The sequence below is a fragment of the Bubalus bubalis genome, chromosome 6 (genome assembly GCF_019923935.1).
Source record: "Bubalus bubalis isolate 160015118507 breed Murrah chromosome 6, NDDB_SH_1, whole genome shotgun sequence".
Taxonomy (NCBI): domain Eukaryota; kingdom Metazoa; phylum Chordata; class Mammalia; order Artiodactyla; family Bovidae; genus Bubalus; species Bubalus bubalis.
The window spans coordinates 107,675,440-107,691,061 of record NC_059162.1 but is presented as its reverse complement, the minus strand read 5'-3'; the positions used below and the strand labels follow the sequence as shown (position 1 = coordinate 107,691,061).

Sequence of the window (15,622 nt, the reverse complement as noted above, 5' to 3'; positions counted from 1 at the left end):
CTCTGGCCCCTGCCCAGCTGCCCCCAGTGCTTATGCCACAAATGTCCAGCTGCTGAGACCTGCCATCTCTAAAAAGATAAAAACAAGCAACCACTGTTAAAAATACATTTATCATTAAAATATATTACACACAGAGGGAATGCATTATATACAGTTGGGAGGATTTGTTGGCCTGGTAAACTCCACTTGTTTCACCAGAACACCAGTTTCTTCAGCATTTTCATTTTCAAGCCACTGTATTGCCCTTGGAGGCTAAGTGGCCAGTTCCAGAGTTGTTGAGCCATATTTATGAGTGGGAAGCGGGGCACGGTTTGCATATGGGTACACACATGTCCTTGGACAGAGCGCTGAAAGCACCTGGAGAGGCTGTGTGGCCTGTTTATCCAGCAGCTTCCATTTAATTCTTTGTATTTGCATCCTCATTCATCCTTCAGGACTCCAGAGTTTGTTCAAATATCTGATTGTGGGGAGCTCGGCCCAAGCTACAGGGAAGGCACTGTATGCCTTGGAAGCAGGTTGAGCACAAGGAGTATGGCTGTTTAAACGTTAAAAAAAAAAAAAAAAAAAGTTAAAAAACTAAAGTTGAACGCTGCATGTCAGTTTTACTGTGGTGGATTTCCCCTCAATGTCTTCACAACTGGCAGCAGGACTGAGTGTGATGGTCATGGTGGACAGGGCGGTCTGGGCTCAAGAAACAGGCAGCTGCCACTCAGGCTTCCCTGTGGGCTCATATCCTCTTAGGGCAGCTCTGGAGCTGAAACAGGTGGGAATGGTAACTGGCTGTCTCAGGCAGAATAGGAGAGGAGAGAGAGAGGCTCCGGCTGAGTGAGGAACTGGTGAACAAATTCTTGAGCCTTCTTCTTTTCTGCCATTTCAAGCTTTTGGTGACCAGCTGGGTTTCGAAGCAGCAGGCTACCAAATATGCTGGCTGCATGAAAAACACAGAAAACACAGAATTCAGCAGAAGTACTACTTACTCTCGTGTTCTAAAGGGTGGGGAGGACTGCCCCCCGTGGCAATAGTTTCTGCTTTAAAATAACTATCTGAGGGTAAACTTTGCCCAGAGCTTGAGGTTTTAGTTCCACTGCAGTGGACTTGGGACCTTCCTCAACCACCCTTCTTGTAATGAGTCAGTTTGCAGACTGCTTTCCACACATCCTTGGCTTACCTAGAATATTATCATCCAAATGATTTTTTGCTGAATTTTTCAGCAATTCTTGCAAAAACGCCATCAAATAGGTGAAGACATTTCTGTGGCACGCAGGAAGGGTAGTAATGACCTGAGAGAGGGAGAATTGATATTTGTCTTTTTGTTCATTCAATCATTTCTCCAGTGGCTGTTATATTCCAGGAATTGAGTATACACGATCCAGGTACATGAGAAAGACTGTGTGTAGAAAACCCTGACCACTCATCACAGGTGCCAAAAGAGAAGCACAGATCAAGTGCTACGTGAATTTAGAGGTCAAATTTCTAACTGCATGTTCTCAAAAGTCAAAAACATCTCAGTTGGGTCTTGAATATAAGTGAAGATTGGACTTGCAGAGGTAAGGACTAGAGCATTTAGGGCAAAAGAAAGTGTAGAAAAAGGCAAGATAAGGAAAACAGTGAGATAAGAGAGAACCCATTGTGAGAAGTCAGTTTTGGTAAGAGCACTACTGTCTGAACAGGCCCTAAGCCTGGAACGGTTGATCAGGCTAGAATTCAAAAAGTACTCTGGCTGTCTGCATTTCAGAATTGGTGGCAAAGCTTGCACAAAATATATTTCAAAAGAGATTCTGATTCAGAGGAGGTGGGGTAAGACTCGGGAACCTGTATTGTTAGCATATTTCCTAGATTATTCTGCTCCGGCAGGTTACTTATGTGTACGACTAGGTGAGATCATAAACAGTCCCAAATACTGGTTTAAGAAAATCCTTATTTGGCAGTGGAGAGCCTTTCTGACTAATGGGGACCTGATGAGAACTTCTGAACCCCAGATCTAATGGCAGTTCGCAAAACCAATTAGCAGAGGCAGAGTATGAATGCAGGGCCCTGAACCAAGGAAAGTGGGACTCGAATGGAAGAAAGAAGGAGAGTGGCAGAGTAAGGGGATCACACATGTGGGAGGTGAGAAGAGGAGGAGGAAGAAATGACTCCGTTTTCTGGGCTGAGTCAGTGGAATCATGGTGATGCCATTAAGAGGAAAAGGGACATGAGAGGAAGAATGGGTTTGGGAAGGAAAGACTTGGAGTTGAGTTTCTAAGACTTTGCATTTGGGGGATGGTAGCCACTTTGTTCCTGTAGGCCCCATGAGACCCAGGGTTACACCATGAACACAGCAATGCTCCACGCTTGCCCTCACCTGTTTACTTGCTGTGAGGTTGCCGGAACACTCCAAGCAGTTGCGGTAGGCGCTGTAACAGATGACAGGCTCTGGCAGGCTCTCCAAGAAGAGCAGCAGGGCTTCGGCCACAGAATGATTGCTAGCAGCTTTGGGCCCATCGTTAAGGAATAGATGACGCTGCTGCCATGGTCACTGTTAGGAAAAGGCCTGGGAGCCAGCACGTGCCAGAGTGCTGCGTGCCCAGTCAGGCTCTCTGCTCAGTGCTCACATGCCGGACTGACATTGTGAAGGGGCCAAGCTGTTAGCTTAGCTGGGCTGTCCTAAATCCTGATATATTGGTTGCTTAAGGTTGTAAATGGAGAAGGCAGTGGTGACCCACTCCAGTACTCTTGCCTGGAAAATCCCATGGACGGAGGAGCCTGGTGGGCTGCAGTCAATGGGGTCGCTAAGAGTCGGGCACGACTGAGCGACTTCACTTTCACTTTTCACTTTCATGCACTGGAGAAGGAAATGGCAACCCACTCCAGTATTCTTGCCTAGAGAATCCCAGGGACAGAGGAGCCTAGTGGGCTGCCGTCTATGGGGTCGCACAGAGTCGGACATGACTAAAGTGACTTAGCAGCAGCAAGGTTGTAAAGTCTTCTCTATGCAAACTTTAAATAAGAAAAACATGACAGCTGAGTTCACAGTGTCTGATTTTGAGCCTTAAAGTATCACCCTTTTCTTTTGCTCACTTCTCTTACTCATATGCACACACACATATACACACGGGCACACGAACATCTGAAAGGATACAGAGGTTATCAATCATCCCAGTATCTAAACAGTCCCTGATATGATCAAATTCCGACCTCAGGCCTGGCTGCTGAAACAGATCTTCCTGAAAAAAGGAAGAGAGTCACAAAATAATTCTATTCTCAGAAAGTCAGCAATGATTTCCTGACCTAGAAGCATGATCACCAGCAGGGTACAGAAAGGGAGAGCATGTTGAGGCTTTTGAATCAACCCAGTAGACAATGTGATGTAGGCTGATGTGGCTGATTCATCTCTCAGGCCTTCCCAGTCATGCTCCCACAACAGATCTTGAGCACAATAATGTATCTATTATGAGAGAATTCCCTGGAGTCCAGTGATTAGGCTGCTGTGATTCCATTGCAGGGGGTGCAAGTTTGATCCCTGGAGATCTGACCAAAGGGAAAACTTTATTATTTTTTTTATAAACATTTATTAAAATAGTCGTGTCCGACTCTTTGTGACCCCATGGACTGTAGCCTACCAGGCTTCTCAGTCCATGGGATTTTCCAGGCAAGAGTACTGGAGCTGAAGGGAAAACTTTAAAGTAGCTATGGTTCCTGCGGTGTTAAGAGGGATTAACCAGGAAAAAAAAAAAAAAGATATATCATTCATTTATAAGATGGAGAAAGTTAAAAAGGTATCTCAGTGCTTTGAGAAAATGAGATTATGGCAATAAAGGTATTTCCATGAATCCTAGGATCCCGTATATTCATTTGTTTTACAAAATGACTCAATGCCCAATAACTGAACAGTAACAATATTATATGTATTGCTCAAAAGTTACACCTGGAAGGAGCTCTGTAGAGAAGGTAGACTAGCACAGTCCTTAAGAAGGTGACTTCTAGAGATTCCCTGGGTTTAAATCCCGATCCTGCCCATCTGTCAGCTCTGGGACCCTGGCCAAATTATTTCACATTTCTGAGCATCTGTTTCCTCATTTGAGAACTACTGTGAGAACTAAATCAGGTTGTGCTGCAAAACACTTAGAACAGAGTTTGGGACACTGTAATGCTCAATAAATCTGAGGGGAAAAGCAGAGAGACACTGTGCTAAGAATGTACACTGCTCTGAAGTGGCAGAGCTGCAGTAGATCAGAGTTCCTATGGGTCTCCCTGGGCCCCAGACAAACCAGTCAGTGAAACTGACCAATCTGATGGCAGGAAGCTTGCCCAACCCACTCTGGAAATCAGGCTTCCTGACTCATGGCCTGACGGTCCACGGTTCCCCCTGCCTGTCTGGCTTGTCAACAAGTGAGCCCCTCCCATTCCTAGAAGCTGACAAGAATTCCTGCAAAGGAAAGCAGGCTGACATTCTGAGAAGGTTTCAGATGCCTTTCTACTGGGGGACCCCAGAGGCCCAGGGAGGGAGTATGCTCTGCCCAGAAGGCCCTCCCAGGCTTCTTGAAGAATCAGGTGCTGTATGTCATAGTGGGGCCCCATGGGAGTGTGGCACGTGAACCTGTCAACCTCCACTCCACGGTGGAAGAGCAGCGTTCCACAGGTGCTTCAGAGGAAAGGTGTTTTCTGCCCAAAGTTCTCAGGGCTGATGCTCTTTCTCAAGGCAGCATGGCCCCTGTCAGGTGTGAATACCTCAGCACCACCTACCTGCTGGATAGCATTTCGGTACAGGTAATCAACCAATATCCAGAGCTCCTTGGGGATGTCCATGGGTTTCTCCAATTGGCTTCCATTATCTTCAGTCTGGAGTTGCATCAGAGTCTGAAAAGAAAGAAAAAGCATGATCAGAAGGTCCACCAATGGAGCTTTCACCAGGCTGGCTTCAGGAGAACGCAGGATATAGGGACAGCAGACCCATGGAAGAAGGGAAGCATTCTGATGTCCCTAAGCAAACGCTCATCAGGCAAAAATGAAATCAGGTGGCATGATCAAGGTATGCAAAGTGACTCCTGAGAATTGGGAGTGGCTTATGGCAAGTAGTTTCAATGAATCAGGTGAAATATGTAGCATCTTAGAAACAAACATCCTGCCTGTAGCACTTTCAGCGTCAGAACCGAGAAATGGTGGTGTGGTCTGGTGAAAAAAGAGCACAGACTTGGGAATCCCAAAACCCAAAAGCAAGGTTGAGGTCCAGGGTTAACTCACTACACAGACCCGTGACAAAAATCACTCCCCTCATTAGGCCTCTGTTTTCATCTATAAAATGGAGAGAAGAGAGTTCAGGAGTCCCTAAATTAAAAAATGAAATGGAGGAAAAAGAAAAGCATACCTATTGCCAAAAATCTGTTCCAAACTAGCTCCCCTGTATTAAAATTATCTCCATAGGAACTTTTTATTAATTTTATTGGACTATAGTTGATTAAGATGAGCACCAAAGAATGGATGCTTTTGAACTGTGATGTTGGAGAACACTCTTGAGAGTCCCTTGGACTGCAAGGAGATCCAACCAGTCCATCCTAAAGGAAATCAACCCTGAATATTCACTGGAAGGACTGATGCTAAAGCTGAAGTTCCAATACTTTGGCCACCTGATGCAAAGAACTGACTGATTAGAAAAGACCCTGATGCTGGGAAAGATTGAAGGCAGGAGAAGGGTACAACAGAGGACAAGATGGTTCAATTGCATCACCAACTTGATGGGCATGAGTTTGAGCAAGCTCCGGGAGTTGGTGATGGACAGGCAAGCCTGGCATGCTTCAGTCCATGGGATTGCAAAGAGTCAGACACGACTGAGTGACTGAACTGAAATGATAGCTGATTTACAATTTTGTGTTTGTTTCAGGTATACAGTAAAATGATTCAGTTATACATATACATATATTTATTCTTTTTCAGGTTCTTTTCTCATACAGGTTATCACAGAATATTGAGCAGACTTCCCTGTGCTATATAGTAGGTCCTTGTTGGTTATCTATCTTATACATAGAAGTATGTATATGTTAATCCCAAGCTCTTGATTTCCCTGTCCCCACATTTCCCCTTTGGTAACCATAACTTTGTGTTCAATAATCTGTAAGTCTGCATATGAATCTTTTTAGATCTCAGAAAATTATTTTAGGATAATACACCAAGTGATGATTAAAACAGGGAACTCCCTGGTGGTCCAGTGGCTGGGACTCTGAGCTCTCAATGTCGAGGGCCCAGGTTCAGTCCCTGGTTGGGGAACTAGGGTCCCACAGGCTACGCAGCACAGCCAACAAAATAAACAAAACAAAACAAAAAAAAAGTGATGACTAAAACAGGAAAAGAAATAACTATCGTGGGGCAGGGACGTGCATTATCTTGGTATCTGTGGCTGAATTTCTTTAATATTATTATGAAGGATCAAAAAACACAGCCAAACATTTCAGTTTTTCCATCAAGAGGTAGTCTTGCCCCGTCCCTAGAATCGACTGACCTCACAACTTGTTCTGATCAATAAAATGTGGCAGAAGTGGTACCATGTGAGTTTAGAGGCTAAGCCACTAGGGGCCTTACAGTTTCTGTGTTCAAACTCTTGCCACTACTGAGGGAAACTCAGACCAACCTACTGAATGACAAGAGCCCATAGCGAGGGAGAGGCCCAGTGAGCAGCCAACACCAAGAAAGCAAGGGAGGGGCTTCCCCGGTGGCTCAGTGGCTCAGTGGTAAAGAATCCACCTGCTGATGCAGGAGACACAGCTTCCAGCCCTGGTGCATGAGGATCCCACATGCCATGGAGCAACGGAGCCCATGCGCCACAACCAATGAGCCTGCAAACGGCAATCACTGAGCCCACGTGCCGCAGCTACTGAAGCCCGCATGCCCTAGAGCCCAAGCACCGCAACTAGAGAGTAGGCCCCGCTCACGACTAGAGAAAAGCCCTTGCAGCAACCAAGACCCAGAACAGCCAAAAATAAAGAAAAATTATTTTAAAAAGAAAGAAAGAAGGAGGCTTCCTTGAATCCTCTGGCCAGCACAGCTGCCATTGACCACAAAAATGAGCCTGGGCGAGACCAGCAAAAGAGCCACAGTGGAAACTCACATGAGAAGCAATAACTTGCTGTTGTTTCAAACCACAAAAAAATGTCAGGATGTCTGATACACAGCAGTACATATCTGACAGCATAGGCAAACACTATGGAGGCTAGAGAATCCTCAGGTCCCTGGGAAGGTAGGCATGAGAACCTCTCACTTGCCTGGCTTGGCTGCTACATCCTTCTAGATGTTTTCTTGTGGCAAGTAACTCACCAGCTCTCTAATGGTTTCTAGTGGCAAGTCCAAAATTGGCTCCTTCATGTAGCACAACGTGTGAATGGGCGATCCGAAGCAGCTTGGCATGTAGTTCCCAGACACAGATAAGAAGTAATCCTTTCCCCTTTCCAAGTGCAAAACCAGAATGTCCTCGATTTTGTCTTCACCCGAGTTGAGCTTTGTAGCGGTGGTCTTATTTACAAATAGCTCTAATTCAATCTCAGTGGCAGAATCTGAAGAAAAAAAAAAAAAACAATATAAAAAGAAATGCTGGTTGGCAGGAGGCCAAGAGGAAATGGGGAGAGAAGATGGGCTGGCAGAGGGTCGGGCATACAGAGTTAGGCGAAGGAAATAAGAGGTATCAGCCAACCAGCAAGAATTTACATGCTCAGCACTCAAGAGACTCCTCTGGAGGAGGGCTTGGCGACCCACTCCAGTATCTTGCCTGGAGAAACTCATGGACAGAAAAGCCTGGTGGGCGACAGTCCATAGCGTCACAAGAGTTGGACACAATTGAAGAGACTGCGCGTGCACACACGCACACTCAAGAGACACGTGAACAAGGAGTTAATGGTCCAAAGGGGAACTGAAAACAGTAAACAGAAACATGAACAGGTAACTGCTATTAAATTCACATTCTAGGTAGCACTGCTCAAGCTAGGTTCTACTTCCCTGGTGGCTCAGATGATAAAGCGTCTGCCTACAATGTGAGAGACCGGGGTTTGATCCCTGGTTCGGGAGGATCCTCTGGAGAAGGAAATGGCAACCCACTCCAGTATTCTTGCCTGGAAAATCCCATGGACAGAGAAGCCTCGTAGGCTACAGTCCATAGGGTCGCAAAGAGTCAGACACGACTGAGTGACTTCACTTCATGCTCAAGCTGCTGCTGCTGCTGCTGGTGCTAAGTTGCTTCAGTCGTGTCTGACTCTGTGCGACCCCATAGACGGCAGCCCACTAGGCTCCTCCATCCCTGGAATTCTCTAGGCAAGATTACTGGAGTGGGTTGCCATTTCCTTCTCCAATGCATGAAAGTGAAAAGTGAAAGTGAAGTCGCTCAGTTGTGCCCGACTCTTAGCGACCCCATTGACTGCAGCCCACCAGGCTTCTCCGTCCATGGGATTTTCCAGGCAAGAGTACTGGAGTGGGGTGCCATTGCCTTCTCTGACGCTCAAGCTAGAAACAATTGATAAGAAGGTGTGGATCCAGTAGAAAATATAACATGTTATTAGACTGTGAACTGTCCACTTGCTTTTGTTCAGTCACTAAATCGTGTCTGACTCTTGGCGACCCTGTGGACTGCAGCATGCCAGGCTCCTCTGTCCTCCACTATCTCCCAGAGTTTGCTCAAATTCATGTCCATTGAGTTGGTGATGCTATCTAACCATCTCATCCTCTGCCATCCCCTTCTTTTGCTTTCAATCTTTCCCATCATCAGGGTCTTTTCCAAGGAATCAGCTCTTCACATCAGGTGGCCAAAGTACTGGAGCTTCAGCTTCAGCATCAGTCCTTCCAATGAATATTTAAGAGTTGCTTTCTTTTAGGATTGACTGTTTTGATCTCCTCATTGTCCAAAGGACTCTCAAGAGTTTTCTCTAGCATCACAATTTGAAAGCATCAATTCTTCAGTGCTCAGCTTTCTTTACGGTCCAGCTCTCTCATCTGTATATGACATGTGAACTGACCACAAAACAAGCTAACCCCTTTGCTTCACAGCATAACACAGTGCCAAGGAGAAGCTGGGAGAGAGATACGGGTGGTCAGGCTGGACATAATTTTCTGGACAACCACCCTATTATCTTCGCCACAAGACCAGACAATTAGGAATTGACTATAGTGAGACAGAAAGTGAAAGGGTTCTTGTTACAGCCACACCTGCTTCACAGAACTCCTGTGTTTTCTGTGTGAAATTATAGAGCATCCACATGACTGAGAATACTTTTGACAGTGAACTCACGCCCTTTACTATTTTACATCTTTCCATGGATGGATCTCCATCTTGAGAGTCCCTTGGACAGCAAGGAGATCCAACCAATCCATCCTAAAGGAAATCAGTGCTGAATATTCATTGGAAAGACTGATGCTGAAGCTGTAACTCCAATACTTTGGCCACCTGATGCGAAGAACTGACTCATTGGAAAAGACCTGATGTTGGGAAAGATTGAAGGCAGGAGAAGGGGACGACAGAGGATGAGATGGTTAGATGGCATCATGGACTCAATGGACATGAGTTTGAATAATCTCCAGGCGTTGGTGATGGACAGGTAGGCCTGGCACGCTGCAGTCCATGGGGTCACGAAGAGTCGGACACAACTGAGCAACTGAACTGAACTGAACATCCACAGGGCTTTGAAAAAGCTTCAAGCAAACAACAAAACATTCAGAAACAAAAAGTTTATTCTAGGAGAATGGGCAAAAGACAGGGTAGGGTGTTCCCCAAACCAGCCACCAGTAAGCCAGGGACAGAGCCCTTACCTGGCAGGAGGAACCCTCGGCTGGGGTTGGCTCGAAGCCACTGCTTACAGTAGGACTCTTCGTTAGGCTTGCTGATGAACTCAAACTGACACGGCACCTGTCCATTCCGAATGGTGAAGGACTCTACCTGCAGGTGCATGTACTTCACGTTCTGGAAACAGAACTGGGGACAGGCCCGGGACCAGTCAGACCAGGGCCCTCCCCTCAGCAACCTGCCCAACCACCCCAACCGGGCAATCCTTGCCCTTCCTGGGAAGAAAACGAAGGACCATCTCTTTCAAATCATGCTTTTAAGTATTTACCTGGGAGACCACAGCTGCTACTACTAAAGACCAGTTGTTAGTGTTTAACTCAGAAATCCTAAACTCAAAAAAAAACAAAAAAAACTCCCTAACAGAATCCAATTTTAAATCTCCTATACCAAAAGACCATACCCAAAATATCCTTCACACATTCCACTCCCAAATGTGAAACTGAAGCTCCTCCTTCCCTGTAGCTGGACATCTAGGACATTAAAAATACCCTCACCATAAATCCTCATTTAATAGACTTTTTACTGTCAATTCTGGATGATCTATACTGTGGCACTTCTCTGAAAAATCTTTAGCCCTAAATTGACTTCTCCCAATGCCTGTTACTTTTCCATACTGCCTTCCCTCTCATCAACTCATAGGTACCCCACATTTTGGACTCAATCTCAAAGCAAAGCATCAGTAGGAAGACAAACCCAGGGCAAGAATGCACACAGCTATACTAAGATCAAGTGAAACATATTTTGGATCCTCTGTGACTTATTTAACTCATGGAGGGCCCATGGGTGGGTAAAATATAGGAGTCACAAAAGGTTGCAGGCTTTTGGTTTAAAAGATCAAGAGGTGAACCAAATCTCAACCAACACCCCCTCCTCGCCTGTCAGCGGGCATCATCAGCCTCAGTTTGTCTAGAAGCAGCTGATCAAGGAAGACTATAGAGTCCAGGAGCCTGACAGGTGCCCCTTCGAGTTCTGAGACCTAGCAGATGAGATTTATGTTCTACAAAGAGAAGAGCCAGATGCGTTATCACATCCTTTCTACCTCTCGCTTGGAGAGGGACACGGAAGGGATATTGGCATTTTCCATCTTATCCAGGGAACGAACAATCTCCTCCAGAGTTTTCCGATACAGCTCTTCATTGATGACCCTCACCTGGAAGGGAAACAACAGAGACTTAGTGCTTTGGCTTCCACCCACTTTCTCTTTTTCAGGGTCCCCAGTCTCCAGAATCTAATGCCTAATAGTCTGAGGTGGAGCTGACGTAATAATAACAGAAATAAAGTACACAGCAAATGTAACGTGTGTGAATCATTCCCAAACCATCCCCCACTCTTCCCTATGCATGGAAAAATTGTCTTCCATGAAACCGGTCCCTGGTGCCAAAAAGGCTGGAGACGGCTGCTTTTAGAGGACGTTCACAGCCTTGGGAAATAGCAGTTGATCGCAACACAGAAAGTGAATACTAAACAGATTTAATTAATGAACAAAGAAGCCAATTAACAGTAGACGTAGAAGGGTCCCCCAGAGGCAAAGCCTCTCATAAAATCAACTGCTTCCCGATTAGCAGAGAAAAAAAGATACGGGAGTGAAAGCTGGGTGAGTGGTTCTGCAGGGTCTTAGGCCAGGGCAGAGAGACGCCCCTGTCTGTCTCTGCTATGCTTGCTGCTGCCAACAGGCCGGCAGGTGGGAGCTTCTCTAGGGCTCTGAGTCAAAGCAGCATTTCACAGGCTTTTTAAACCTGTGCTCCATCAGCCAAGAAGCTTTTGTCAGGGTTTCCCTTCTATATTTTGAATTACAATTCTTGTCATCTTCCAATAATAAAACCTTAGTTATAACACTCATTAGGCTTTTTTCAAGCCACCCACACCCTTGTGGATTCTGAGGCACCTCTGCCTGCACCCTTGAGAACTGATAATATACAAGGAAACACAGAAGTCACTGAAGAGGAGATACAAGTGGAGAATACATAAATAAAAAGATTTTTTTTTAAAAAGATATTTATTGTAAGTCAACGATACTTCGACCAAAAAAAAAAAAAAAAGATGTTCAGTTTCACTAGTAATCAGGGAAGTATAATCTAAAAGAATGAAGTATCGTTCTCATTTGGCTCACTGGATTGGTAGAAATTTAAAAGATTGCTAAAACCCAGTATTAGCCAGACTGTGGGAAAAGAAGCTCATCCATGGTTGGCAGAAGAGTAAAATGGTAAGGATGCTGGGAGGATAATTTTGTAGGTTCAAATAAAAATAGAATACATTTTTCTCTGAATCACTCATTTCACCTCCAGGAATTTCATTCTACAGAAATGTTCACATTGACACACAAAGATATATGTGAAGGCTGGTCACTATAGCAATGTATATCATAGCACCATTTTGGAAACAAATTATCAATACAAACATGGTTCATCCATACTATGAAACATGTTACAACCCTTAAAAATAATGAGGAGGGAGCGCTACCCTTACCGACATGAAAAGATCTCCTAAAAAATAACCAGTGAGGGAAAAAGATGTTCTCAGAACCATGGGTGTGATAGATTTCTTTTACGAAAAGGGAGAAACTTCCTCTATGTTATATATAGAATACTGACACACTGCATAGAAAAAGGTCTGGAAAGAAACAGTCCAAAGAGCAAAGGGGAACTTCCATGTACGTAGAGACATAGAGTAGAAGTCTACAAAACATTTATGAATTAAATTTAAATTAAAACCATTTTTAAAAGGCGCCTCCTCTCACTCAAGCTGGGAGGAGGAGACCAGAAAGACAAAAGTGGTCTCAGCTGTGGGGACCAATTCCCTAGAGGACGATGGCAGCTTGGTCCCAGCTGCCCACCTACCCCAATGTCAAACACTGAGCTGACAGGCTTGTGGTCACTGGTCTTCAGGGCCATGTGGCTCTGGTAGCTCAGCTGAGTGATGTTCTTCCCTTTCCAGAGGACCCGGTCACACCAGGCGGGAGCACGACACTTCTCGCTGAAATGCAAAGCCCACACTGAAAGCCCTCTGAGGCACAGCGGCGCCTGACGCCTGGGGTAGCGTGTATCCTGTAGGTGTCACCCCCAAACAGCTGTGAGCACTCAAAGCTAAAACGCTGTTCAGGATGATTTCTGCTTTCCACCTTCCTATGGGGATCAGGCCAGAGTCACAGCCATCTGAGGGTAAGCACTCTGTGGGCCTCAAAAGATGCTGGTTAAAACAGGTCGTGAATTCCTACTGCTTGTCTTTAAATCCTGCTTTGACACTTGCCTGCTTGGGAGGATCTTGAATTTGGGGGTGGGGGGCTTTTGTTCCCCGGTCTATAAAATGAAGATAATAAATCATACCTACTTCAATGGGTTGTTGAGAAGGTTACATGAGATAATACAAGTACCGAACAGCATCCCATAGGCCCTCATAAAATATGAACTACCATTAATGACCAAGTACAAGCTCAGTCTGTTGGAATCATCACCCTAAGCATGGCTGGAAGGGAAATGCGTCTTAAGAATTATTGTGGGGACTTTCCTGGGGGGGGTCCAGGGGTTAGGACTCCATGCTGTCAATGCAGGGCGCCCAGGTTCAATCCCTGGTCAGGGAACCAGATCACACATGCCTCGCAGGGCAACTAAGCCCTGAGCCACAGCTAGAGAGTTTGTCTGTCACAACGAAGATCTTGTGTGCTGCAACTAAGACCCAGACCAGCCAAAGAAATAAGTTTTTTTTTTTTTAAAGTGTAGGAAAGCAGTCTGCTTAATGAACAGATACTGAGAGAAAATGTTTGACCTGAGGAAGAAGTGACAGGAAACCTATCTTCCTCTGTAGGTCCCTGAGGGAAAGTACTTTCAAAACTTTCTGAGTTTCTATTTGCTCAGCCTCCGAAGCAACCTCTGACCTACCTGGTATCCCAGTCATCGGAGCCAGTATCATACTTATAGGTAGGCTGGAACGTGAGCTCACCCTCGCTGAAGCCCTCGAAGACAGCCTTAGCAGCCACCTGAGCTCTCAGCTACACAAAGGATGGAATTAAAAAAAAAAAAAAAAAAAAATCTCAGCATAAAAAGGTCAAACCTTGAATTAGCAGAAGAAAGGAAACCAATCTGGAATCTAAACCCTAACCCCAAAGGAAAAGCCCATGAGAAAACTATTCTGCGCGATTTCTCTGGTGGTTAGGACTCCATGCTTCCACTGCAAGGGATATGGGTTTGATACCTGGTTGGGGAACTCAGACCCCACATACTGCAGTGTCAAAAAAAAAAAAAAAAAAACAGAACAGAAAGCAAGTTACTCTGTAAGACCTTGAGTTAATTAACTCCCAGGAAGAAGAGCATGTTGACTATTCTGCCTGCTGTACAATTTTTAATGCTCTTTTATAAAACCATATCCACATCTGAAGGGCCTGAGCTCCATCACACTGAGATGCCCCTAGGAGGATTAGTTTATGGATATAGTTTCTCTTCCAGGTATCAAACACATCATCTGTGTAGCACAGGTGTTCCAATATACACAGGGATAAAACTGCATTAAAAAAAAGTCTGTAAAGATACAATCCAAAAAGTAAAAGGGAACCTCCAAGTATGTATAAATATGTAGTAGAGGTGTAACCAAACCATTATGAATTAAGTTTAAACTAAAACAATTCTTTAAAGAGGTTTGTCAAATCAGTTATATGAACTGGGGGGAGCTCTATGCTTTGGTTTCCCCATCTGTAAATTCTGGATTTATAATAGAATCTGCCTCACAGGATTGTTGCAGAGATAAGCTGTCAACTTAGAACAGTGCCTGACACATTACGATAACTGGCCTCCTTGCCACTGCACTGGTTCTAAGAGCTCCTTCTCAGCAAGAGAGAAAAACCACGGGTGTTCCTGCCCCCTCCCTGGAGCACCAAGCTTGGTGCTGTGTGGCCTGGTGACGAACTGTAAGCTCTAACTTTGGTGAAAGGGTCAGCTATCCAGGGGACAACAGTTGACAAACCACAAAACAGGAATTCCTTAAAAAAAAAAATACTATTAAGGAAAAAGCAACAGGAAATTAAAATACAGTAAGATGATGCTTTCCTTTTCACTTTTTTCTGGATGCACTGCATGGCATACAGAACTTCCCAGACCAGGGATTGAACCCACGCCCCTACAACAGAAGCACAGTCTTAACTCCTGGACCACCAGGGAAGTCCAAGATGACTCTTGAATGGGTAAATATGAGGACTTTCTTGATGGCCTGGTGGCTGAGAATCTACCTTCCAATACCGGGGACTTGGCTTTGACCCCTGGTTGGGGGAACTAAGATCCTGCATACCTCAGAGCAACTAAGCCCTCATGTGGCAACTGCTGAGCCCGTGTGCCCTGGAGCCCACAAACCACAGCAAAGACTGAGCATAGCCAGAATAAGAAGAGTAAAAAATAAAAACAAGAAATGGGTAAATATAAATCTTGAAACCATTTGGAAAGCAAGGCAACACACAAACTGGTTACTATTACTTAAGGAGAGACCAGAAAAGAAGGGAAGAAGAGATGGTATTGAACTCCCAGGGAAATAAGAATGCTGCAGTCTAGAAAAAAGACAGACAAGGGATAATGCTGAAAAGGGGAATAAAGAGACTAATTTACCAAGGAAAAGAATGGAAGAGAAAAATGGGTCACTAAAGAGATTATTCTATAAAGAAAGACATAACAGACTTGGGATTTTTTTCCCCTTAATTGATCCCACTGGGAGAAAAACAAAGGTAACAGAAAGATTTAGACTAATGACAGTACAAAGATGATTAAAAGGGAGATACAGGGTAGAAAGAAAAAGGACTGTGACATCCCAAACAACTCTGACCGCTTGAACAGTTTCAGAATCTCTTGA

General features: G+C 44.9%; 1 protein-coding gene and 1 long non-coding RNA gene across 10 annotated transcripts in view; one reads left to right on the top strand and one right to left on the bottom strand.

Annotated features, from left to right (window-relative positions):
• Positions 1-91: 91 nt before the first annotated feature.
• The window catches only part of INPP5B (inositol polyphosphate-5-phosphatase B), a 55,358-nt gene continuing 39,827 nt past the window's right edge, over positions 92-15,622 (bottom strand). For 7 of the 9 annotated variants that reach the window (XM_006077551.4, XM_006077552.4, XM_006077558.4 and 4 more), the window contains 10 exons: positions 13,672-13,781; positions 12,634-12,769; positions 10,836-10,946; positions 9,763-9,925; positions 7,288-7,523; positions 4,726-4,839; positions 3,122-3,206; positions 2,345-2,472; positions 1,169-1,280; positions 92-928 (listed from right to left, as the gene is read on the bottom strand). In XM_006077551.4, the coding sequence (XP_006077613.4) occupies positions 786-928; positions 1,169-1,280; positions 2,345-2,472; positions 3,122-3,206; positions 4,726-4,839; positions 7,288-7,523; positions 9,763-9,925; positions 10,836-10,946; positions 12,634-12,769; positions 13,672-13,781 (1,338 nt within the window). In that variant the 3' untranslated portion in view covers positions 92-785. Of the gene's footprint in view, positions 929-1,168; positions 1,281-2,344; positions 2,473-3,121; positions 3,207-3,238; positions 3,511-4,725; positions 4,840-7,287; positions 7,524-9,762; positions 9,926-10,835; positions 10,947-12,633; positions 12,770-13,671; positions 13,782-15,622 lie in introns of those variants that run through there. The other 2 variants (XM_044945231.2, XM_044945232.2) reach the window with 2 other exon arrangements.
• On the top strand, positions 12,766-13,765 carry LOC123334162. The gene is made up of 2 exons (XR_006551983.2): positions 12,766-12,954; positions 13,598-13,765. It is a non-coding gene; the product is annotated as an uncharacterized LOC123334162 (long non-coding RNA).